General features: G+C 35.9%; 2 protein-coding genes and 1 long non-coding RNA gene across 6 annotated transcripts; 1 reads left to right on the top strand and 2 right to left on the bottom strand.

The window, feature by feature from the left end:
* The first annotated feature begins 425 nt into the window (after positions 1-425).
* Positions 426-23474, top strand: LOC126920393 (uncharacterized). Of its 4 annotated transcripts, none has more exons than XM_050730728.1 (8): positions 450-1113; positions 9005-9128; positions 9318-9403; positions 14820-14912; positions 19277-19339; positions 19665-19802; positions 21231-21462; positions 22130-23474. In XM_050730728.1, exons 1-8 carry the CDS (start codon positions 1039-1041, stop codon positions 22267-22269), a joined length of 951 nt encoding a protein of 316 aa, XP_050586685.1. In that variant the 5' UTR covers positions 450-1038; the 3' UTR covers positions 22270-23474. The 4 variants fall into 4 exon arrangements, with proteins under 4 accessions (XP_050586703.1, XP_050586685.1, XP_050586711.1 ...); XM_050730739.1 differs by having other exon boundaries at positions 518-1113; positions 19665-19748; XM_050730746.1 differs by lacking the exon at positions 14820-14912 and having other exon boundaries at positions 426-1113.
* Positions 21314-22123, bottom strand: LOC126920483 (uncharacterized). Its single transcript, XR_007711976.1, has 2 exons — positions 21830-22123; positions 21314-21524 (listed from the first exon to the last, which is right to left on the bottom strand). It is a non-coding gene; the product is annotated as an uncharacterized LOC126920483 (long non-coding RNA).
* Positions 23166-25369, bottom strand: LOC126920333 (facilitated trehalose transporter Tret1-like). Its single transcript, XM_050730540.1, has 4 exons — positions 25261-25369; positions 24903-25165; positions 24353-24776; positions 23166-24225 (listed from the first exon to the last, which is right to left on the bottom strand). Exons 1-4 carry the CDS (start codon positions 25295-25297, stop codon positions 23582-23584), a joined length of 1368 nt encoding a protein of 455 aa, XP_050586497.1. The 5' UTR covers positions 25298-25369; the 3' UTR covers positions 23166-23581.
* Positions 25370-25462: the final 93 nt, after the last annotated feature.

Consider the following 25462-nt stretch of genomic DNA (forward strand, 5'->3'; position numbering starts at 1 on the left):
TGTTAAAATACACAAAACGCTGGAAACCGAGTTGATTAAATATGCATAAGGCGGAATGCAGTTGAGCTTGGCATAAAATGTAAGGAGGCTCGCAAAACGGTCGATCGTTTCCTTCATCCGCTTGAGCGAAATGCCGACCTTGTCACGGAAACCCATTTTTTAGAAGGCAAATTCACGAAAAATTTCTAGTCATGCAACAAGAAAAAGAAATCACAACTTTATCTCCGCACTAGCGAAATGGTGAGATCATTCGTGAAAGTTTATGATTATCGAAGTAAATTTACATTTGTCTTAAAAAGAAATCAAAGTCCATATATCAAAAAAAATGTCGTTTTTCGCTAAAAAATTTGTATAACAAGTTACATGAAATATGCGTTTTATTTTAGAGTTTCCTTAAATATTACATCTTGTCCGAACGACTATCTTTTTAACCAAACGATAGTTTCCATCCATTACACCTCACACACTGGAGTCTCTGATTTAAAATCAATCTCTGTTTACTCTAGCAAGTGATTCGACGAATTCGAATGCTGTTGAAATTCATATCTCAGGGGTTAACTTTTTCCATTAGCATTCGGAATTTCTATACATATAAATTTCTATGCATGTCCCATGAGAGTATGATCATCCTGCTTTCTACGTGAGTACAACGCTGTGCCTGCTATACGTAATTCTATATGTGTCAACTAATACGAAGCATGTTATTCAGCTGGTGTCAACTAATACGAAGCACGTTATTCAGCTGAAAAAGTACAAACTGACAGATGACGGCGAGTGCGCATGCGCCTGCTGGAGTTTTCGCGCCGCGAACATCGTAAAGGCCGGCAGTGAGAATCGAACTACCACACGTGCCGGTCCTCGGCTTTACGATCGAACAATAACATGTTTTGGTGTCGTCGCTCACCTCTTTTGCGTCTTGCTATTTCCGTACAGCATGAGTTATATATATGATCATGTAGCAGACGTCAGTTTACGTGTCACGAAATAATTTTTTTATTGAATATATGTGTAATGTGCGATCACTCACGCGTTTGAAGCATGGCTATCATGCAATCCTGTTGCTGCTGGCGTTCAGTCAGAAGGGGTAGCTTCGCCTGTGCTATTTATTCCGGAGTAAGTATCGTATTATTATTCCTATCTTATTCTACTCGAAACATTGCCTAGATATCTTTCTTATTGACAAGTTGTCTACATTTTTTCAAGATAATGTTTCTCAGGCAATATGTATTTAGAGGTAACATATACAATACCATAAACGTGACATATTTTCGTTGAAAACGTAACTACGTTGTCAACTGAGAGAGCAATCGAAATGTAAATATTTGATCGTGAAACAGTAGCATGATAAACGCTGGTACGTACACGCGATAAAAGTACATGTTTTATTGCCAGTATGTAATACACGGTATTAAAAAAAGTGTAAACGAGTAAGTACGATATATTGGCGTGCACAGTGGAAAGAATAAACGTGTTTCAACGATTTATACTCTTATCGCGGCAATAAAATATTTTTACCTTCACGATAAGATAGGACTCATTACGACAAATGATACATTTACGGTTGCATTAACACACACAATTGATACAATTTATTGTCTGTTGTAATATATTAGGTCGTCCCGTAAGTTCGTTCCGTTTTTCGAGCGGTTATATATGTTAAGATTGTTTACATACCTTTCAGTCTCATAAAAAAATGTAATCCCCCTCTCGTTGTACAACTTGTTCCCATTTTTCAGATGCATTGGTCCCTTATCGCCGTATGTTTATAAATCGACACATGAAATGTATACACAAAAGTCGGCACGAACTTATGGGATGACCTAATACAATTGAAACTCGTCTATCTTTCAAATTTGAAAAATGGCGACTACGAAAAAATATTAATTGCTTGAAATGAAATTCTTAAATGAAAGCATTACATTAAATATAAGTAGCAATTTTTAATTACTTATTTGTTTGTTTCCTCGTGTCTTCTCATTTAAATGCAATTTCCTTTAAGTTGTCAAAGTAGTGTATAACAAGGATATACGTTTTCAAAAATTCATACCCATCAAGCATCATTTCATTAAAAATATACAGTGGTAGCGAAAAAACATTCAATTCCAATCTCAGGAAAAGAAACCCAGTTTCCTTTCAAAGGAAATAAATAGGTAGGAGTCCAAAGTTTTCTACTGTATGCGAGGGGAAAATTAAATATAATTAAACGAGGAATTGTCGTGTTTTTAATGTATTTAGGCTAAAATGTAAAAGCTCTGCCCTATATAGTAGTAACAAGAAATTTATTAAACCGTACCAAGCTGCTGCATTAATTGAAAGAAAATGTATAAATGCGCAATGGTAAAACGAGCAAGATTTGTTCTTTGCAACTTTCCTAGTGTTTTCCGCTCTAATAATATACATATACTTTAATCGATAAAAAATTAAAGAAGAGGAAGAAAAATGTTAATAACCAGGACATTTCTGATTCGCTTTATTTTTACTGTCATAAATATAGTACCTAATAACAGAAAAATATATGCATTTGTTAAAATTAATGTATTTTATTGCTTTTACGAATCATAAATAATTGTATAATTGTAAACAATAAATAAATAATTGTAACAATAAATAATTGTAAACAACTGTACTGTAATAAAATGTATTGTATGCTTATAAGCACTTACGCAGAAGATCGTAAAAAAGTACACAGACGCCTATTTCTATTATTGCCTAAACGTTACATGCTCTAGTCACGAATCATCCTCGAAAGAATCAAATATATTATAGAAACACTACCGAACATTTTCCATTCTTACGAAATACATTTAAAACAGTGACCAGTTAATTACCGATCGCATTGAAATTCTTTAATTAGGTTCGTAAAATTTACGATTGAAATGTTTCAACTCTGTGGAAATAATTAAAAGATTTAAGGTTCTTTCACAGTCTGCAAAACATGACAGAAAATCAATAACGTTCAACACGAATTTGACTTGAACCAAAATTTTGGAAATTCATTTACTGTAGTTTACGGGCGCGAAACGTGATTCGAAAGATTGGATTTTGGAAAGCTAGGTAAATTATTCGTTGAATTTTCTTGATTGAATATGAATTTTCAATCTCTGTGCAAATAGTGAAAAATTTAATTAATTTTGCGTAATAAAAAATTATAATAATCATTTATTCGAAATTAATTTGCAAATGCTTCGTAGCAGTATACATTACTTTTAATGCCTATCTGAAACATTATCAGTTTAACGCTGACAATGAGTACACAATTTATAACGGGTAAACTTATATATCACACTGTGTACAAAATTAATAGTTCACCATTCTGTTACACTGACTCGTCTAAGCTTGCAAGGCTCGTGTTCGACGTAGAGTTCACGATAAAAAGCTTTGGCATGCATTCAGATTTTACTAACTTCATTTAGATAGACGATGCATCGAGGAACATACCCCCTTGATTTCCCCTTATTAAACTCATAAATATCACCAAAATTTCAATAACAATACATCCTTTCAGAATTTGCAACTTTATTTCGAAGAAGATAACTTTATGAATTTTATTTTTTACAAATAACACACGAACACCGAACTCGGTGTTTCGGTATACCTAATTATAGCTTCGAATGGATATAAATATAGTTTCCATCGATCGGATTAAATTAAAGGTATCCTATATCGGGAAGTTTCTCACACATACGAGAGGCGTAACTCGGCAACAGAATTAATTGCTTCGAGTGGCTTGAAATAGAATTAACTTCTTGAAATTTCGAAGCCATATGTCCCTGTCGGGCTAGTTTTAACACCTTCGACATCATGTATTTACGATATTGCCTTTTACGTCGGATAACTTCAAATATGTACATTTATCGTCAAACTTCCCGATAAAAAGACATATATGTATACGTACCTATACCTGATAAAAATGAATCTAATAAATTTATATTTCCCGGGCTACATTTACATTGACCCGTGCGACATAGAAGAATCATACCAGCTACTATTCATTTTCTATTGTGTCGTGATAGAAAATATAGAGGTCGATGTATTCTTAATCACGACATCAAATAGCGAGGTCGCATACCGAATCGATTTAAATTAAGACATGCGGCGAATAAGTTTAATTGCAAATTTTTCGTTCCTCTGGAAGAGGACGAAAATTCAGTTGCCCTAGTTCGCTGATCAAATTTCGATAGAATCTACGTGGAAAAGTAAACGAAAGATAAATGCTGAATACACATGACTACAATAGAAAAATATTATGGCTTTTTGTGTGATTGTACAAAGTTTTAAAAACACCCAATTAGCAAAACATTCTCTGAAGAGAAGATATGATAAAATATAAACAAAAAATTAAAAGAATTCAAAGGAGAATTAGTAGTTTTATCTAAACGTACGATAATTCCCGGAATAACGAACGAATTAAACTCACGCGACGACCTCGTCGATTTTAAAATGAAATGGAAGATATCGAGTAACGAAATTTAATTTAGACTGGAATTACGGGAAGAGGGTGGAACAGCTGTATCGGCAATATTTGATGCCTCATAAAGACGTGTCCAAATCGACTGGATTGCAGCGGAATACCAGGAAAAAGAAGCTCCTTTGAACCTTTATTACTTGACATTTTTTTGTTACGGAGTTGAAGTTTCGAATAGAAAGGAGAAGGAGAGAAAAAAGGAGATAAGAATTAAAAAAGTTTTGATGAAGGAACCCGATGTCCGACGTTGCGTGGATCAGGTTGCAAAGTGCAATTTATTTCAGTTAAGTCAAACTTGTAGGATACACTAACTTCGAATACATTAAGTAATTATGACGTGACACTACGCATAATATTTGTTATTTTCTTGACCAATTCGTATAAACTTATGAAAAGAAAGATGAAATATTTTTAAGGGAAGAGGGAACATCTCCATAAATCATAAACGCCAAGTAATAAATGTACCTACCTGAGTAAATTAAAATTTGCTTTCGAGCTTCCTCTCACTCTGCTGGTCAAGAATGGAAATTTCTTGAATTAAGAGTTTTTGCAAAAGTTCGTAATAGAATAATTAACTCAAACCGAAGAGCTACACTTTTAATGAAATATGTACCGTGTCTAGAAAGTTATCTAACTTGATCCAGAATAACTACGAGTAACATTCCATTATAACTTTGATCTACCCCAGACGTTTCTACGTATCATTGTCGAAAATGTCTTCACAAAGATGTAAATTTATCTACTCTGATGTTTTTACATGTACTAATCCATTTCTATGAAACGTTTTTGGAACAACAAGAATCGCGCGTTATACAAGCGTTAATACCCACCTCAAATACTATTCGAGAGATTTTCTATTATTATTCTAGGGAATTTCATACTGCACGAAGCGTGATCCGACTAGGAGTAAAAGGGATTTTAAGCATAATCTTGAACCAAAAAGTTCGCAAATTTCTCTGTGGTGTTCAATTATTCACGAACAATAAAAGGCTTTTGCATTCGTGATATTTATGGATATTTTAAAAGGCATATAGAGAGTTTAATGTCTGTTTAATTATAAATTGCATCGAGCCTGAGGATTAAAGTATCATCCAAAGTAACGTGCAAAAGGGATTAAAGTATCGAGTAATCAGACGTTTGAACGTATAAACGGCACGATTTAATTGAAACACAGCAAATCGCATGGTCATTTTAATTCGTACAACAACCGCGAGATCTGACACTTTCCCTGATTGGTAATTTAATATTGTTGCGTTTGTAGAGTGATTAAAGTTATGTTAAATTAATTAAGATCGGAATTTAATAGAATCGGAAGCGAGAAATATGAAATTTAGACGATCAGGTATTTTGATTACACGAAACATTATCAAAAAAACATCCTTTCACTGGTACAAATTAATATTCTATTCATAGATAGATTATTGTGATAAATTTGGATTGTATCATTTCTAATAATAATATTTCTATCAAAAATAGACGAAGTCAATTTTCTCAGAAGAAATATCAACTGCGGAAAGAAAAGAATTCCACCTATCTTCGAGAGAAGCTGTTCCTGCATTTGCGTCATAGCGTAAAATCTCTATTTCCCTATCTCTCGATAGCATTTAACGAAAAGGAAACAAAAATGTTTGGAGAAAATAGGGTAGGATAAAAAAGCAGACTAATATTTCCAGAAAAACAACACGATGTTCTTAAGTTCCGAATTTTAGAAGAAAGTTATTGCATGTGTGTAGAAAATAGACGGAATAAAAAGTTCGAACTCTCACGGATACCATTTATATTCGACATCCAATATTGTTATGCTTATATCGTTATAGAAATTCTTTATCAAGTTCCTCTAGCTAGAAAGTCATATCGGTTGGTCCTAGTAGAAAAGCCAACAATTCGTCTCTCGTCCTTTCAAATGGGCTATCAGCTCCTCATAGATCGCCTTTTTTACACCAGCTTCGCTCCCTATTTCCTGTCGAATGACGGGTATAGCTCCAGTTTCGACGGCTTATTGAATTTGATGGGAGGAGCGCGGTTCCATGGATATTGCTTTGATTACAGTTTATTTCGCGATACAAGGAAATATCGTAGAACAGCGTTTCCAGTTGTGTTTTTAATAACACGAAGTAAAATAGAAATAAAAATATCTTTGATGAATTGTCGAAAACATTTATGTATCAAGTTCTATGTTTTTCTCAGGATATGACATCGAATACAATAGAACAAATATTCTACGCATTTTTGCCCCAATCGATTATTTGTTACACTACCAAAACGTCAGTACCGTTTTATATTTCGTGTTTCATTTTGACATGAAAATTTTTTGTATGCCCGATTTGTATCGATCGAAACCTAAAGAATACAAATACCATCATACGGGATACGAGGATGGAAATACAAACGCGATAATTCATCCCTGCATCAGGCTACGAATAAATGGCGTTTCATATGTTTAGCTTTAATGGTGAAATACTGAAAGGGGTGCTTTTATCTTTAGTACCATGAATGATAATCTGCTTTCCATTTGCTATCACATACGGAAAGGGGGCAGAAGGTCTTACTAGACTTCGTTGGTTTAACCTTCATTAATTCTGGACCATAGAGTTCGCCCGTTAGTTGATGATGTTTAGTTGCTATTTTATATTATCATCCGCTTATAGTTGAATTAAGCCGAACGTGTTTTGAACGTACCAGAATAAGCGATTCTGTCCGTGTCATTGAAAACGATCCTTTATGTCAGCTTGTAACACGTGCTTCCATTAAACATGGAATTCTATGAGGCACTTAAAATATATCGTAATATTCTCATGTTATTTTACATGCAATACAGCTGGCATATTTTTAACAAAAGTAAACCACGCGTGTAAGGTAAAATCTCTAGAAATTACTATTTCTAAATTAAGACAGAACCTGCGTACAGTTAGGTTGTCGAAGTGTGAAGCACGCAACTGTACAAGATTAAAGAAACGCGACCGAACGCTTTCTTTGCACGTTTTTAGACGTTCGCAAACTTGACGACACGTTGGAAGCGTAAAAAAATGACAAAATTGGTCCAAGGACGGCGTAACTACCCAACAAGAGACAATGAGAGGGGGAAAGCAATTTCAATAACCTCTGTCACGTTGGATCGATCGTTCGTCCGGAGAACAGAAAAGTGTGACGCGACGCACCCCTCAAGAAGCACGCCTTTTACCACTTACTCATCCTTTTTAGCTGGTTCGTGCTTGTGTACCACGCGTATATACACGTACCAACGCAAGATTCATAACGCGCGTCAAATCGACCAACGAATGATAAATGTTGACAAATGCGCGAAATACCGAAGTACATTTAGTAAAGTCGTGCTTTTTAAATGAAAGCGACTTTTCTTCCCTCGAGAGCGTATATATCGAACAAAAGTCATTGGGAATGTTGATCGATGGCTACATTTTTTATCGTGCCCCAAAGACGTTGGATTGCGGCGAAACTTTGTTTACCTGTTGTTTTAATACAACTATAGCGAACACATCGATTTAACGAGATGAAGTAATGTTTGTATTCTTACTTTCTAAGAGAATTACGTAAGTTCTATCAAAGAACGTGTAAGTTGCGTGCTTATGAGCACGGATTTATGAAATGGACTAGTTAAGGGTGAAAATGAGTTTCGAGGTCTGAAATGATTAAACTACAAAATGTAAAAGGGACTTAGAGCCGTGTTCTGTAACTTATGTTCGTGTTATTAATGTACGAAATATATACGAAATATGTAAGATAAATCAGGCACAATATGGAGACGTAAGATCTTGGGATCATAAAGTTATAATTATTTTGTTCTGTATTATGAAGTGGATACTCGAGAGGGATGCAATCTGAAGAGTTGAAGATTCCAATTTCAAAACAATACCCTGTTTTCATGGAGGAGGTTTGAGCATAAAAAGTAAAGGAACAAAAGTGGATCAATCGACAAAGATCCGATTGCAATCCAAGTGAAGTGGATGGAGCAGAAAGAAAGGCAATCCTCGAACAAAACTTACCCCTTTTCGTGGAAAAAATATCAAATTCAATTTTCAATTAAAACGTAATTAGAGATAGATAATTTTTGAAAAGTTAATGCTAATTGAACGCACCAAATGACGTTTTACGTACCTTTACACGTTACACAGAAATTTCAACGGATTTAGGCTAATTAATTAATGAAGTCAAAGATAAACCACGATTCGATATTTGGCCAGAGACAGAACACGATACCGAACTTTTACTTTGAACGAGTAGGAACTCAAACGAACTGATTCTCGATAGTAAAATAGTAACAGTTTCAAGCACGAAACGAGTGGAAGTTAAAATGACATCGTATAATTACTTAACGCTGGATAAAAAGAAGATTAAATACTCGATACCGATATTGCTACATTAAGTACACAATATCTGTTTCATTTCCGATATTCAATTAGCGCTTCGGTATTCCTGAGGAGCTCGATCCCCAAGTTGTTTCAACCAATGTACCTTTCTCGGTAAACTCGTAATCAGAATAATTCATGACGAATGGTTCGGCCGTTATTTGTTCTGTTTCAGATTTACTTTACCGTATTGGCGCTAACCACGGGTAAAGTGCTCCAGGGGGAGAGTCAATATCTGCGGGGGAATCGTTCGTTACCCGAATCCACCAGCTTCCTAGAACCAGACACCATATCTCCTAGTGAGTATTTGGCTGTAACAACAATGCTCACAGTAGATGCACCGGGAGAGAATTCTCCAATTCTATTCCTGTAATATAAGTCACTAAGCGGTACAACCGAATTCATCGCGCGTAATTGCCTGAAATTATACTCGAGTTGCAAATTGAAAACAACGAGATCTCACTTTTAACATGATCCTATTCCTTCAGCAACAGTGCGGTTTAACGTGACGCTACTTATATGCTCGTGCTGCGGTGTGATTTGCAGTATCCTGCTGCTCTATGGCCTCTGTAAGGTAAGACGCTCTAAACATAACGCTTTAACACAATCCCATCGCGTTTTGTGCCACAACGTATTGTATGTGTTGTACATATTGTAACATATTGTAACGTAAATATGCATTTTCACTTTGAATGAAAACTTTTGTCGAGCTTTCGTTCGTTGAAAGATTTGCAGTTAAATTGTAGATAGATGAATTTAGGAAGACGGTTGTGAAGCCCTCGTTGCTTAGATTTCTTTGCGGCAAATATTGTCTGAAATTTCCCGATGCACGTCGCGTTCTTTTGAATCAGAGAAATTCAAAGTTCCTTGTCGGTTTAAATTCGCGATAAAACTTAAGTAGAAGTTCGGATTAAAGTTCCGAATAATATCATTTGCAAAGCACATTTCAAACAAGAAGATTAAGAGTGAAAAATTTATTTCAAAGTAACATATGAACCGTAGAAAAGATCGTACATTCGTTTTAATTAACTTTTATAAGAAAATCGAAAATAAAAATATATTTCTCGATATTTGATTTAATAACAAACTTACATATTAATACTAAATCTCAATGTAGCATTTTACTTCAAATCGAGGAAATTCATATTGAAATATCGACGAGTTTCTTGGGTCGTCACTGGTTGAAGCAAATTAGCATCGCTAGCGGCAGTAGTGTATAGTGTATCCATATAGTCGTACAACATTTCGAACATATGTACGCACGTACATGTATTGGCACCTATAGAGAACCCTGCTTTATCAAAAAAGCTCGATGAATACTGTTTTGTACAATTTGAAAATTCCATCGTCCCAAACTTAGACTTGAAATGGAATATAATATCAATTTATTATTATATAATCTCTTAAATATATAATTAGTAAGTTATTCAAAAAAGATTACCAAACAATAAGTAAATACCTTTTTATTTTTTTTTCATTTATATCATTCTTACAAAATCGATTATTCTTAGATATAAATGACTCTGTTTAATTAAATTTCTAGAATCTACCAGTTTCATGTTTCTCCAGTATTTCATCCGCCTAATTTTACACTGGAAAGATGTATTTTGTACACACACCAGCGTTAAACCGTGGTATTTATTCCCGTGGCACGTGATTCTAGCGCGAAATGAAAGTTGTTAGCAGGGATAAGATTAACTCCGCATTCAAAAATGTAGAATTGCGCGCGGTCCCTCGATCGTTATGTCTAACATCAAAAGAGGATATCGCAATAACGTAAGTGGGAAGGAATCACGGAAATAAAAACGCGACTAAGGGAAAAGTGCGGGATCTCCAATCCTCCTGTATCAGATTTAGTCGCAGATGGAGAAACGCGGGTAGTTGGAAATTGTTTTTCCTAAAATCGATTATAAGAAAGAAAGAGGGAGCAGGGGATTGAATTTAAAGCAGCACCTGTGAAAATAAATCTGAATAATTTTCGATAAATTGAAATTACTTTCGGCACGAACGCTTTACTTCTGTCATCCACTATAAGGTGACGCATTCTGATTTTTAAATTACAAAAACTTCGGAAACTAACTTTCGAATTAATTTCAAAATAATTTCATATTATAAACTAAACATGTTACACAAATGAGTTTATTAACCAAGAATTCGTTTCAACATAATCTTCCTTTTTCTTTTTTTTACTTTTTAAGAAAATGGAAGTCACAGTGCACTCAGTGTGTAGCTGGGATTTTGTCCTTCAATCGTCTTATCGTCCTCGTATCGATCTTGCTATTAGTTCATCTCAAATGACAGACAAACCCGACCTTCAGGGCAGAGTGATGCAATTTTTATCATCATCTCGGAGAAAGTAGAAGCACGAATCTCCTGATACGAAAGGATCAAGGAAAATCGGAAATGAAGTTCCAGCTTGTCGAATCGAAAAAAATATCGTTTTCAGAAATATCTCTCGATGCCGAAACCCATTTCTATTTCGTTCCTGCATTTTACATACATTCGTACACGGTTCTTTTTGTACTTGTATTTAATTTAGGAAGCGACAAATACGAGAAACTATAATAAGAACAATATATTTTTAAGATTACGGTCATAATTTACACATTGTCGCTTACAAAATGATAAAAACGTGTAATTTATGAAAAACAAATACAAAGGACAAGGGTAATTAAAAAGTGTATGGTTATTTCAAAGCATTCGTTATAGCAACCCTTGAAATCAGGAAGGGAAAAGACAGAGGAGAGATACTTGACGTAGTATCTAGTCAACGAGGGTACAGAAAATTTACGAGCGAGATAAGACAACATCCCCGGGCTGGCATCAACCAACCGCGAAATTCGTTCCGCAGTTTTGCCCTGCAATTGAATTTTCGTTACCTATCTTTCAAAACAAGATGTCATACAAGATCGAACGCTTCTTCGTTAAATATTCATAGAAATAATTCGATGAAACATCCTTAATATCTTTTGATCGTTCACAACAAACAAATAACTCGCTACGTACCTCTTGAACTAATACCTTAATAATTGATTAGATGAGAAACGTCGTATCATAGACAATTCAATAAGCCCCTTTCGCACGTAATGACCTCTTCATAGATTATCACAGAAACAAGATCAAATTACTTATACTTTGAAAGCTTTCTTAAATCTTTTTTTACACAAAGTAAGATACCATATTTAATAACACTTTTATGCTGAAAAGTGGACGTCATTAACGCCTCACAAACTTTACGGTCTTTGAAAAACTTTTACCAAGCCTGTGAACGATCTATACCTCGGGGATTCTGTCGAAGAAAATATAAGTAGAGAAAAAGCAGGTTACTTTACTTGTACTTTCGAAGGATTTCACGCAGCTCGGTTACTTTGTTGCCACATCACTGCGCATGAAACTTAGAAACCAATCCGTGGTGAACATTAGCAAGGGATTTACAGAGCAGCGATGAAACGCTTCCGTTAACCCCGGAGAGAGACTAACTTTTCAAAGTGGATTCCGTCGAATCCGTGATACGTTAACGCAATTAAGCTCGGCGAGTTAATCTCGATGTTGCCTCGATGGCGCATCCATCAGTCGTCAGAATCGTACACGTTCACCAAGTGAATGCTCCTTTGAACATGGAAAAACGTCCGTAAACCCGAATAGAAATATCAATTTTCGTCACGGCCTTGATTTATCGACACTTTTCGCATGCAATCGACACGACTATCACTCACGTTACGAACAGTTCTCTTACGTAAAACACAAGCGCAACGTGATCGGTTCGAAGTGCCTTCTCGTTCGTGTCTACACGTCCGTCGAGGACAACAATAAAGAGAGGAAAAAGATTCGTCTTCTTGGTAGTATTTCCTTTTACAAGAAATATTTATTGTTCTTCTCTATCGCCAATTAAAACTCGCTTTGTTTGAATTACGATGAACTTATAAAATATAAATGAAATCTATATCTTGTTTTTATTAAAACATTTCTTACCTTTTATTTTCTCTCTTTCTCTCTCTCTTTCTATGTAATAAATTCAACTTACCTTACTCGGTAGTTTAAAGATCCTGTAATATTTTTGAAGTTCGATACGTCTTACAAACAATTCTCTGCGATCATTAAGTTAAATGCATGAAGGTTGAAAATAACATCTGGAAATTTGAAACATGCTTTTTTAATTCTACCTATTTAGAAATTGAATCTAGAGAAAATAAATTATATTTATATTGCTAAACAAGATTCAATATTGTCTTTGTATACGAAAAAAGAAGTAAATGAATTTAATAGATGCCTTATATGGTTCCTATTTGTCGCTTAATTTTCTAATTACTTGGCTGTAATTGAGATACTTATTAAAAAGGGGCTGTTGTTTGCCTTATCGATGCCGAGGAAAATTCTTGATAGATCCAGATTCAGACACTAAATTCACAGAGTCGACTTGACATTTCTCCTTCGTATCGATCTACGCGTCCATTAATCATTCTGTGGCAAAACTACCGCGTTTATTTCGTGATAGTAACCGGCGATGAATAACCATGGCCACATTTCGCCAAGATCTCGAATTCAGGGTTTCACGATTTCACCCTCTTCGCTCGGCTATTTGTCATCCGGCATCCATCATTTTTAACACGTTGCGTATCACGATATTTTAGTTGGAATTTCCAAACAAGTGTGTATCACGTATGAGATACCCACAATCTATTGTGTTCTCTAAAAATACATATTCTATGAAAACATTAATATTTTTGTTTTTTTTTTTGCGGGGTCTATCGAAATAACACACTTTTAGAATTTTTTATATTTTAATGTCCTCGCAATGGATAACCCAGTTTTTAGATATAGAATACTCTGAAACAAATTATAATACGTTTGTTCGTTCCTATGTGTACGGATGCTACGAAAAAAATGATACGTGCTGACGTGTGTTCTACAACAAAAACTCACATGAAAATGCACAGTTTTAATTATAAACTACCTTGCTCAAAATATATGTTGTATATAGATATGCAAATTGGTTTTTTCGCACAAAATATTCCTAGGCTTAAATATGCTGGCAAACGTAACGAAAATTCAAACGAGGTTTAGTCTGTTTCAATCGCATTTCAAAGCAGCCTGGAAATACAGGCTGTTTCGGAAATACAGTTGAAGACGGAAAATTGTTTCTCTGTGAGCTTACATAAGCATAGTGCTGTCTCACGTGCCGCATTTTTACGGGAGTTTATAAAAGGAACTACCAAAGTAGCTCGTTTCGCTTCTAAAACGATATTCAATGTTTCTCAATACTCGAGCCTTCTTTGCAAGTCATTGTTTCGTCTAGTACTTATCAACATTTAAGATCTCCTTTGTCTTCGTACGAAATATAAAATTACATTTAATGACAGATCAGGCGACAGCATTGCAGCATAATAAATCGAGGAATAGAATGAATTTTCACTTTCCGCTAAAAATTAAAGTTCTAATATGATGAATTTTTATAGCATGATGTAACTATGCGTCAAAGGATTAATAACGAAGCATAAAAAAAATTTATTTAATTTCAGAAAGCTTCGTTCTAAAATATACATCGATTATTTTATAAAATGAGGAGAAGTGACTTAGATAATAGTCGTTTCAAAGATTTGCAATGGAATTAAGTCCATAAGCGTAACAGCGGTAAATTATTACGGCCTTGTGCATAATTGCACCGTTTCTTTAGTCTAACGTAACAACTCGCGACTCTAAGAAAAGACGACACAATTGTCTTCCTACTCCATGGAAGAGAAACTTTCCACCCTTTTCCGTTGAGAGCTCGTCTAAACTCTTAACCCTCTGAGTAGACTTTACTTCGACAGTGTTCCTCGCTTTACCTTGGCGAGATGCAACGAGTCGGATCGAATGTTTCCAGAGGACGCCAGATAAACAAGGGGGAAAAAAAGATATTAAAGTTAAAGAGGGACTATGAAACTACTCCCTCGAAACCAGCCTTCTTCTTTTCCATTCATCTGTGTTCACTTTTGATCGACGTCTTTTAGGATCAACGTGTCTTTCTCATACCCTGGATCATCGTCATCGTCACGATTTGTTTTATCGATGTGGGACATTCCCTGTACCTGTTCATCGCTGCGGTAAGTACAATTTTCTTCAAATATACTAAGAAAATAAGTTTAGATATCATTAGATATCATTAGTCAGATAGATATTAGAAAAATATCAGAATTTCTAAAAGTACTCGATATATTACGTACATTTACAAAATAAATCGCCTGAAAAAACTCATTACGTGTTTCACATAAAACAAATGGATCTAGCAGCGAAATTTCTATAATATTTTCGTTTGGTCCATCTACGATATTTTTTCCTCTTTTCGTGAGAACAAACCATATGATTTCTGGTTTTCGTGGAAAGAGAATACGCCTGTGATAATTGCGGGCTTGCGTCAGTCGGTGAGAACATCCATCCAAAAGAATGATACGTCGATGTTTCTTTCGCCGAACAAAACACAAACCACGGGAGGTCTCTCGTGATAGCACGATTGGAAATAAAAACTAAAAATGTAATTTCAAAAGAGATCATATTTCGAAGGCACAGGTAAGCATTCTCGCGCTTCGCTAACCCGCAATTTGCCGATGCGATTCTTCGCAGAAGCTTTCGATTACGAATTCTTCGACCCAGTTTCGGAAGCTTCATTTTTAGGTTCACGCTTTTAAGTTACAACCTCTGGGTAATGAGACCTTCTTCAAACATTGGAACGTTGAATATGAAAAAGGCGCTCTTTCATTCGGAGAAAAAAGGTTCGTTCTATCCAGTCGCTTCATTGGAACAAGAAATTTTGGACCAAACCCAAGCGAACTCGCATTACATCATAGAATCTCAACTCTAGCATGTTTTTTAACAAACAAGTACTTTCGAAGAATCGGTTCAACTACTCTCTAATCTGTCCCCAACAAGCGCGATATCCGAATCGATCGATAAAATCATGGTCCGTACGTCTCTGGGAAACTTTGTTCGTTTTTCGCTCAAAGTTCTTTACTCGTCCATAAGAAACTTTCGCCTATTTTTAAAATTGTATCCCTCGACAGCTTACAACTTTTATACAGCGAGTTTCGAACGGGCACACAAGTGAAGACATTTAATGCCATTCGTGGATTATATCGAGCACTTGATCATACGGCACACAGCCACGCAATTACCGTTGCTTTTTGCCTCGAAGAATTCGTACTATGACATAAGAAAGGAACATGAACTGTTTACCGGGCCGCAATCCAAACCCTCTTTCAGACTTTTCTCCTTTACTCTTCCTCTGTCGTTCTTCCGTCGTTTCATGGGCACGTTTCCCACAGCTGCGACGTTTTTCTCCGTAATCGGTGCTAAAGGGGTTAGACTGTCGTTCAACCATGTGATTCGAGAGCGTCGAGTGCTTTTGTCTCGTGATTTTCATGTATTTCAGGCACCAACTTATTGTGCATTCGCGCATCTACCCCATTTTGATGTCTTTAAAGAGGAAACCTACTTTGCGTATTCTGGTTCGTAACGCTGTAACGTACGACAAATAACTTACATATGCATTCGTACGTTTGAAAGCTTTCAGGATGTTTCTTCGGAAAATGCAGATGTTCTGGATCAACGATTTGAAAGGTTATAACACATTTAAACGAACAAGGCTATTTAAAACTTGTTTACTCGGGGTATTTCAACGTTAGTAGCGAAGCTAATTATTCTGTATGTTTGTAGTGTGTTAGAGAACTCGAACGAATTTATTTTAAATTCACGAATGCAAAACGTTTTGACGTCGTTAAAGAGTCTATCTATTCAACAGTCGTGCTGTCATGATGTTCTGATACTTATACTTAAATAGCCAACGTGTTTTGCATTTGTATATTCACTCCACTCAGTAATACTGATCTAGATTCATGAAATCAAAACATTTGGACGTTTTTAATGAATCTGTTTTCCCTCTTTGCACAGATGAATCTTTTTACATGTAGTTCTGGTAATTTGATAATTTTAACGCACCAATTATTTCTTTCTTTTTTATTTTGAAAGCGCAAACATTTGAAATAAATTGGCCCAGCCGAAATATCATGCTGATTATCTAAGATATGCACTGAAACGCTAGTATGAAACTACTAATAAACTATATATGAAACACTTTCGACATGGGGATACGAGAGATTTCGAAGTACTTTGACCGCGCAATTAATACGTCGAAAAGTTTTGTTGATTTAATTGTACCGGGACTGGAATTTTGTTGAACGAAAACGACGCTTCACGAGTTTGAGCTGACAAGTTCTAACAGTGCCAAATGCTGATTAAAATGTCAATCGAAATGACTGTTTATCGTGATCTTTGGAAATTGAAGCCGATCCTTCGCGAATTACGTTAGTTGAAAGTGATTAATTTAGCGAATCGAATTTTACCCTTTAGGATAGAAAAACGTTCACAAATAGAATGTCGATCATAATTGAATTTTCACGAAGTTAATGCCAGGCATACTGTAGTATCGTAATTGCGTTAACCACGGTATCTTATCTTATCTACTTAATTGAGATTTCTGCAGCCACCTGTGTATGATGAAGATCAATTCTTGGTTAAATCGTATTATATCACTTCATGTATACAATGGAATGTGATAACATCATTGACCTATTCAAATCGGATCAATAAGCAACAGCTGAATAATAGGTATAATTCCTTTCATGACCAAGTTAATAGACACAGAAGTTGACGTCGAAATAATGGCAAATACCATAAACAAAATTCTAAGAACAAGTAAGTTAAAAAGTACCCGCTGTTATTGCGGAGAGATCTCAATTTTTCAGTGAAATGGTTCTCATATGTCACTCTGTTTGAAAGGAGAAATACAAGAATGGTAGAACAGTGAAGCAAAATATATCCTAAAAGCACACGAATTACAAATGCATGAAAATGTGCGAAACGGATAAATATGCAATGATATAAACGAGAATATAAGAGTATAGTCATGTAAACGATAATACACGGGGGAAAATGCACGTGACTGGAGTCGCATGCCAAGTGTATTCCGTACACCAGGCGGCCAGATGCAAAAGTTCATTCTGAAATAACAGCGCATCTGACGGTATTGCACGCCGTGCCGGTACGCGCAATCTTCATTAACGTTCTTACTGTTCGCGCGTCGAGCTTTTTTCTCGTAAAGCAAAAACAACGGCGACAAAGTATTCTTCATTCTTTCCCTCTTTCTTCCTTTCATGTACGAATATCAAATTATCATATGATTATTAAGTCAAGAAGTCGGGCATTTTTGACTCGTAAACGCGTTCCCCGTTTTAATGGCCTTTTCCCTATCGGAAACGGTAACGAGAATCGGTAACATCGATGCAAGATATCGCTCGTAATTACACAAACTACTGTGAACTGATGCACTCGTCCTCCCCTATCCCCTAAGTTAACGATACATTTCGTGGCTCTGTCACGATGCAACTATATAAAACAAAGCGAAATCTGTTCGCGAAGTTTCTTTGGTAATCAAAGATTGTCAATTAGAACGTGTACATTTTTCTGTTAAAATGTATACATTTTTTATTTTCTTGATATGCGGAATCGATTAATTATAATATATAATCTAACATATAATCGAACGATATTACGAGTATATTACGAAAATATTCGGACATTAGCGTTTAAGAAGTCATAACTGAGTAGCGTTGTCTAACGCAAAACGTTTTCATCCTATCTTCGACCGAAAATACGTGCCCATTTTGTTTCTTTCTTATTGTATTGCTTTTGCACCGATACAATTTATCCGAGTGCAATAAAATTTCCGGTGAACTATCAAGGATCGACAGAGATGTTTCCGATTTTCTTCGCATCGTGATCGATTTGCGGAATCTGTGAGCGAATTTCGTCATGAAATGGTTCAGATTACTTTCCCCGATTGTTTCGATAAACGACTCGAATAGAAATTGATCAAGGTTATATTCAACGATGCTGTTATCCTATTCATAATGAAGAAAAATCAAGAGTCTTATTTGTTTCATAGTACCTACAACGTCAGAATTTTTAAATATGTCTTTTCTACATAATATGATCCCTTGTTAAAAAGTCAGACAGCACAGCATGCAAACAACGTTCAATGTAAATTTACTCCTCATGAAAGGCTTTTGTATTAACTACCACGTACTCGCCGCAGGGAATCGAATAGCATTTTACAGCCGGTCTACGCTCAATACATAAACTCGATGCGAATAATAGCAAACATCAACCTTTTACTGCCTCCCTGTAATCGATTTCAGGAACTGCAACGATTCCTCAATTGTTCGACAAAATCTGTGTTATTACAGTGCATCCTTTAGGGTAACTATAAAGATAAACAAGAACTACGATAATGGTTAGGAAGAATTGTAGAAAAAAAAAATAATATACTGCAAAGTGTTATATTACATTAATTATATTACATTCACAAGATGTTCGTCGAATCGAGTAATTTAATTTTATCCCGATCTTGTTTCAGTCCACTTTTGACCCGACGAAAGTGATGTTATACACATTGAACTTCTTTCTTCTCTGCCTGAACGTGAGTATATATACATTTCAAGAATTAATTTATGTAAAAAATAATCACATTCCAAAGATATTCCAATTTTTTCTTTAATTAAAATCATTCATCTATAAATCATCTATGCTTTTAATTAATTTCTAAAATACGCTTTCTTCCATATATTGCAACTTTATTGAAGCACAACAGTATAATGTACCATCGACTTGCATCGACTTTTGTTTTTCGTTCCTGACCTTGATCTTTATTTTCAATTATAAAACGTAGGTAGAAAGAATGTGTTACGTTATCAGATGACCAGGCGCCGGCTTATGGGCTATATCCCACGTATCCTTTACTTCAGATATATTCCGTGTTGTGCGTGATCTCCCAGTATCAAGAATATATGGCCGGTCGAGGCACCATCGCGGATGACTACGAATACAGGGTCAGTATTCTGAGAGTCTCTCAACGGAAAGAGGAACGGAATAAGGGACGAAAAGTTAAGTGTACTAACTGTATTGTCGAATAGTTTGCGTATTGTTATCGACGAGACTAATCCTGAAAATTATGGGTAGGTTCGAGAGTAACGCCTGATAAAACATTGAAGTTTATTATTTAGTCAACATATGATATATGAATTTCATATACGAACCCCAAGACAATTTTTTCTTGTTCCGAGAAATCGGGTACTATTATTAAACTATATTATTAGATTGCGGTGATAAATATATTTCAGAACGACATTTAAATAACAGTTGTCTGTCCGCAAAATTATTGTTCCCATTATGTTGTAGTGAAAGTTATAAAGAACAACGAGCAAGAACTTCTTCGAAGGAAATCCAATTATATCTCACCATCCCGAAAATTCTGCTATTCTAAAAAAAATTAGTACTCTGAGGCTGTGAAAAGGTCTCGAAAGCATCGATATCGGACAATCTTATTATCCAAATGGAAACTTTTTTGTTGCTTAATCTGAATTCTTATCCATCATCGTCGTTTCCTTTCTCATGCTATTCACATGGTTTCTTCAAATGCTTACGCATTCCATTAATTCACAATAGAATCGTACACGATAAAAGTAAAAAGAAAGAACCATAATGTATAATGCGAAGAAAAAGAAGATTATTGCGAAATATTTTATCGCATGACGTGTCATTAACACAGATAAATCGCACGATCAATATTTTATTGCTCCATAAAAGAACGATAATAGTACGCAACAATCCGAAGCAATCATAAACAATTGCGCTTGATATTAAATAATTAAAGACTGTGAGCAATATCGCATATTGGATTCTTTGAATTAAAATTATTTATCCTGATAATATGAAGAGATACTTATATGCAACAGATCACACATCGATGCAAAGAGGCTAACCTAATGGTATCTTCCGACATTGATTAATGTAGATTGTGTTACTGATGACGTTATACATGCACGTCAGTGTACAGATCAAGCTCGTATTATTAGCTCTCTTCGAACAGTGTTTGACGTCGCGACATCCCTCGTAGCGAAGGTTGCTCGAATAAGCGTCATTCAGAATGACTGACATCCGGAAAATTCAGGATAGCACCGATCTCGTCTCTGATATACGTTCGTCCATTCGATAAAATACTATGTAATAAAACGTTTCCTTAAAAATATCCCAATACGAATCGCAGCAATCAAGATTAATTCAAACACCATAAAACAAAAAGTTCGTTCGCAACCTTCGTACTAGCACGAACCAGATTATCTCGGACGATCTTCAATTTCGATTAAACTCCTCTCGCGCCAGCTCTCGTACACGAAACTCAGTTATCTTGCACTCGCGCTGGAGTTTCAAAGAAAAACTGAAAAAACTCCGTTTACTCGTTATCTTTCGAAAAGAAGTCGATTGCATCGAAATTCAATTATAAAATGGGTCTTATGAAGTGACCTTTGAAGGTTCCAGCAGTGAGGTATGCTATTCAGCCGCCGACTACGACTGCAACATCTTGTTTGAGTTCTCGAAGGGCGCCAACCAACAACGAAACCAAAGCGACTGCAACACCGACGCAGAGTCCTACCACCGGTCAGAACACTCTCTCCTTGGAAAAAAGTCCTGTCACGGGACGACCATCCAGGAAACACGTCCAGTTCCCTGACACGGCGCCCGACAGCCAGAATGGAAAATCCGGTAAGTGCACGCTCGCTTTCTGCATGCATATGCATACCTCCATTCCATTCTGCATTTCTATTCTGTATTCAAAGAAACAGATTAACTTAACATCATTTTTTCTGAAATTGAATCATGTAAAATTTAACAACGCAAAGTAGAATGCTAGAATAAAATTTCAGTAACATTTACAAGCCTGATAGATGAGATAAATTAACTTCAGAAGCACGCAATATGAAATTTCCAATTTATTGTATTATCAAACGTTCAAACGGATAATTATATCGTCGACCTAGTTTGTAGCTTTGCTCCATCTTAAATTGATCGTAGAGAAGAGCGGTTGTTTCAGTTAAAGGCTAGGACACACAGAGTTTGAATTGTTACTTACGAAGTGTAGTGGTGAAGAGTAGTGGTGAATAAATTATAGGGATCACTTGTACGTGCGAGTTAACATCGATGGAATTCACTTTGTCGCTTATTCAAACAAGATTCTAGGAAAATATGTTTTTGATCTTTTTCATTAATTAGATTCGTCTGTATATAACACGTGCTTCTATGCTTTCTCTTTATGTCACAACTATCACTTACCTTGATCTGTGTTTTCCTGTCGCCATGCTAAACGAATCAACGACAATTTCGAAACATCACGTTCTCACTATGCATGTATGTCTACGTATATATGTTTTAGAAGTTCCAATCACGATGTTGGTACTTCAAGTGGAAGCAGAGAACGAACATGCGACATCGTCGACCTCGTTGAAGCTCGAGGAAGCCACGATCGATCAGGTTCTTCTATCTCAGAAAAATAGCTATAGTCAACACACCTGAAGTTTAGACTCTGCCTGTACCATCGACGTGAAAGCTAACAACAAAATTTTCTTGCCATTTACTGCCGGTTCTCTTAGCACTCTGAGAAATTCATGCGGCTTACGAATGGTTTCACACCACCAATGAATAATTTATCCTCGTAAAAGACGTCCTCGAGTACAAGCTAAGCTATGAGACAAGAAGCCGACGGTTGAACGCCATCGCTATGCTAGTTCACTCAGAGCGATGGTCTATTCTTTATATCAGCATTTTGATCGATTGCTACCTCTGCTCTGTCGGTTATTTTCAATTGATAGTACGCATATCTGCAATATATGCATATGTTTTCTTGCAATATATTTAGTAAATTTGCGATAGTATTACATTTCGTGCTATATTATAGTCAGAAGTCATTTAAAATTGTCACAGGAGAAGCGTTATCTCGCGAAATATACTCTACTGTCATTCGAAGAAATTTAAGACGTTCGCGCAAAATCAATATCTTAATTTCATTTATTGGTATATCCATACGCGCTAGGTTCTTTGGGTCATCACGGAAGCCGTAAAGTGTACAGGTGCAGAATCAGAGGCGATCCAGTTGAATGTAAGGACAAACGTTTGCGCAACTGACGATCAATATTGACGCCATTCTGTGACGATTCTGTTGTCACGATAACGAACTTTGATCTTCCAATTGAAGATTAGCGCTTCAAACAATACTCCAACTACTTCAGAAATCGATCAGCTTAATCCAATGTCCGATACTGTTTCGAAATGAACGAACATCCCTGTGTCTTTAACAGAATGTACATTAAACGCGAGTGAAGTTGTGCAATCAAGTTGACCAATCGTATTTTTGTATTATACATTTTTAGACAAATTTGTATTTTCAGGCGGAAAGAGAACATTCTTTCTCGTTTACAATGCAATTTTTGGAAAATTATTTATTTCGTATTAATTCGACTACACCGTTGTCGAATTACAATGCTTGTTCCTTGATTTCTATTACGGATTACGCTGCTCGAAATTCACCTGCTGCGAAGTAAAGTATGTACGATTCCAAATATCGATATGTACTCGGCGATTTCCAGACTGTTCGTATCCTTAAATGTACATATTACTGTAAATTACAATATGTGTCGCAGTACCTGTTTACATAGGTTCCAAAATGGACTTTTAAAAGGTTGTTCTAACATTTTCAATAAATAATTTATGTGGTTTTTTAATAGATGCTATTTTTATTTTTCGGCAACGACATCTCCTCATAATTAATCGTGAACTTTTAAGCTTCTTAACTAATTACTCCTTTCAACCAAAATAATGGCCTGATTAATCACTTTTTCATTCCCTCAATAAAATTCTTCCTAATTTGCAATAACGATTCTCTTTTCGTTTCCGGAAAGTAAAACATTAGAAAGAAGATACTGAACGTGTTCAGACCGGAAATAAACAAAAAGACAAGGGAATATGCGTTATGTTCGAACATGATCTCACTCCAGACACGCGACGCGATAAACGACCATACGAAATTTATGCAGAAACAAAAGCTGATACACGTTGCTTTCGCGTAGATTGGAAATATTTCGTTTAAAACAACGAAAGGTACACTGGCCAATCCTAAAGAGAAGCTTATCGTGTAAAATAATACTGCTACGAAGGACAACAGCCGAAGATTCGTGGTATCTATGGCGTTCTCTTGCATGCAGAAGTAGACAGCCAAAAGGAAACTGCAACTAGAAACGCCTATGGTGGATATAACCATTAGAGGTCTTCTTCCTAAACGATCCACCAAGCTAATGCACATAAGATACGAGATCAGATACACCGTTGCTAAGACGATGCTGGTGTAGACCCACTGCAGTTGAACATCGTGGGTCTTCTCGAAGATCGTTTGGGCGTAACCGATAAGAATGATCGAGCTTGAGAACGCTTGCACCGTCATTACACCTGCGCCGATTAAGATCGCAGCTTTTCCTCCTAAAAAGTTGAATACTTAATACGTTGTAAGCTATGAAATTGGCGACAAGGTTTGTTTTATATTCGATACTACAAAAATTTATATATTTTTGAATTTGACAAGGATTTTCTCGAAGATTTTATTTACCTGACTCTGAAATTAAGTGTAAGATAGAAGACAATATCCCATTGCATCGAGGACTGGATTCGACCGCTCTAATAATAGAATTCATTTCCTCGGTAACGTCACCCGAACCGCGCAAGAATATCAAAGAATCCATGGCAGCTGCGAATTTTTTTCGGCGCAGCAAGTAATAAGGAGTTTCAGGGCACCAAATGAATATCAGGAATTGCAGCATTGCCAATGATATCGCCACGTAAGAATATTGGTGCACGGTGCTATATGAGCCGATTACACAGCCTAAAAGATTACTGCAATAATGCATTAATACGAAACAACTGCACAAAGCACCGCGAATGTGCGCAGGAGAGGTCTCTGTCACGAACATTGAGCCACTCGTGAAAATTATGCCACTGACGATCCCGCCTATGAAACTGGCCACGTACAGATTCTAAAAATAGGAAAAATGACGTTTGAAAAATATCACAAGTTCATTATGCTTTTAAAATGTGTTACAAAAATTCGAGAGAGGTTATTTGATAAATAAACATTCTGAAAGTTCAGATTTCATATTTACCAGAATCGATGGATTCCATATTCTTAATAACCAACTTAGGCAAGTTGGAATAATAGTAAGCAATATCGAGATTTTTCTACCTAGAAAGTCAACGATGAATATCGAAAGAAAGCAACCGAACGCTGTTCCAAGTTTTGATAAAGATACTATCCAGGAGGCTTCGTCGATAGCGATTTTGAAAGGAAAGTCGTCGACTGAGGATTTTGTTATCACTGGTAACGTCCATTCCAAAAATAGGCCCGCATTTAATTGGGCCAAACACACTGTCTTAATGCAATAATTATCGATATCATAATTTGTAAATTAATAATTCACTTACATACAAAATAGATAATACTATTTATAGAATTTCCCTTACCTACGAAAGTTATCAAATAAAGTCTTGCATTCGACATGTTCGCAACTGCCACGTGATACACTGTTCGAATATTTTCACTAGGAAAATTTAGGTTTCACGACGGATATACCTAATAACATCGATAAGAGTTTTCTATTAGTCTTTCCTTCGTAACTATTTCGAAGGTGAACAAGCCGCGATAACGATTATTCCAGCAAGGTGT

The sequence above is a fragment of the Bombus affinis genome, chromosome 1 (assembly GCF_024516045.1).
Source record: "Bombus affinis isolate iyBomAffi1 chromosome 1, iyBomAffi1.2, whole genome shotgun sequence".
Classification (NCBI taxonomy): Eukaryota; Metazoa; Arthropoda; class Insecta; order Hymenoptera; family Apidae; genus Bombus; species Bombus affinis.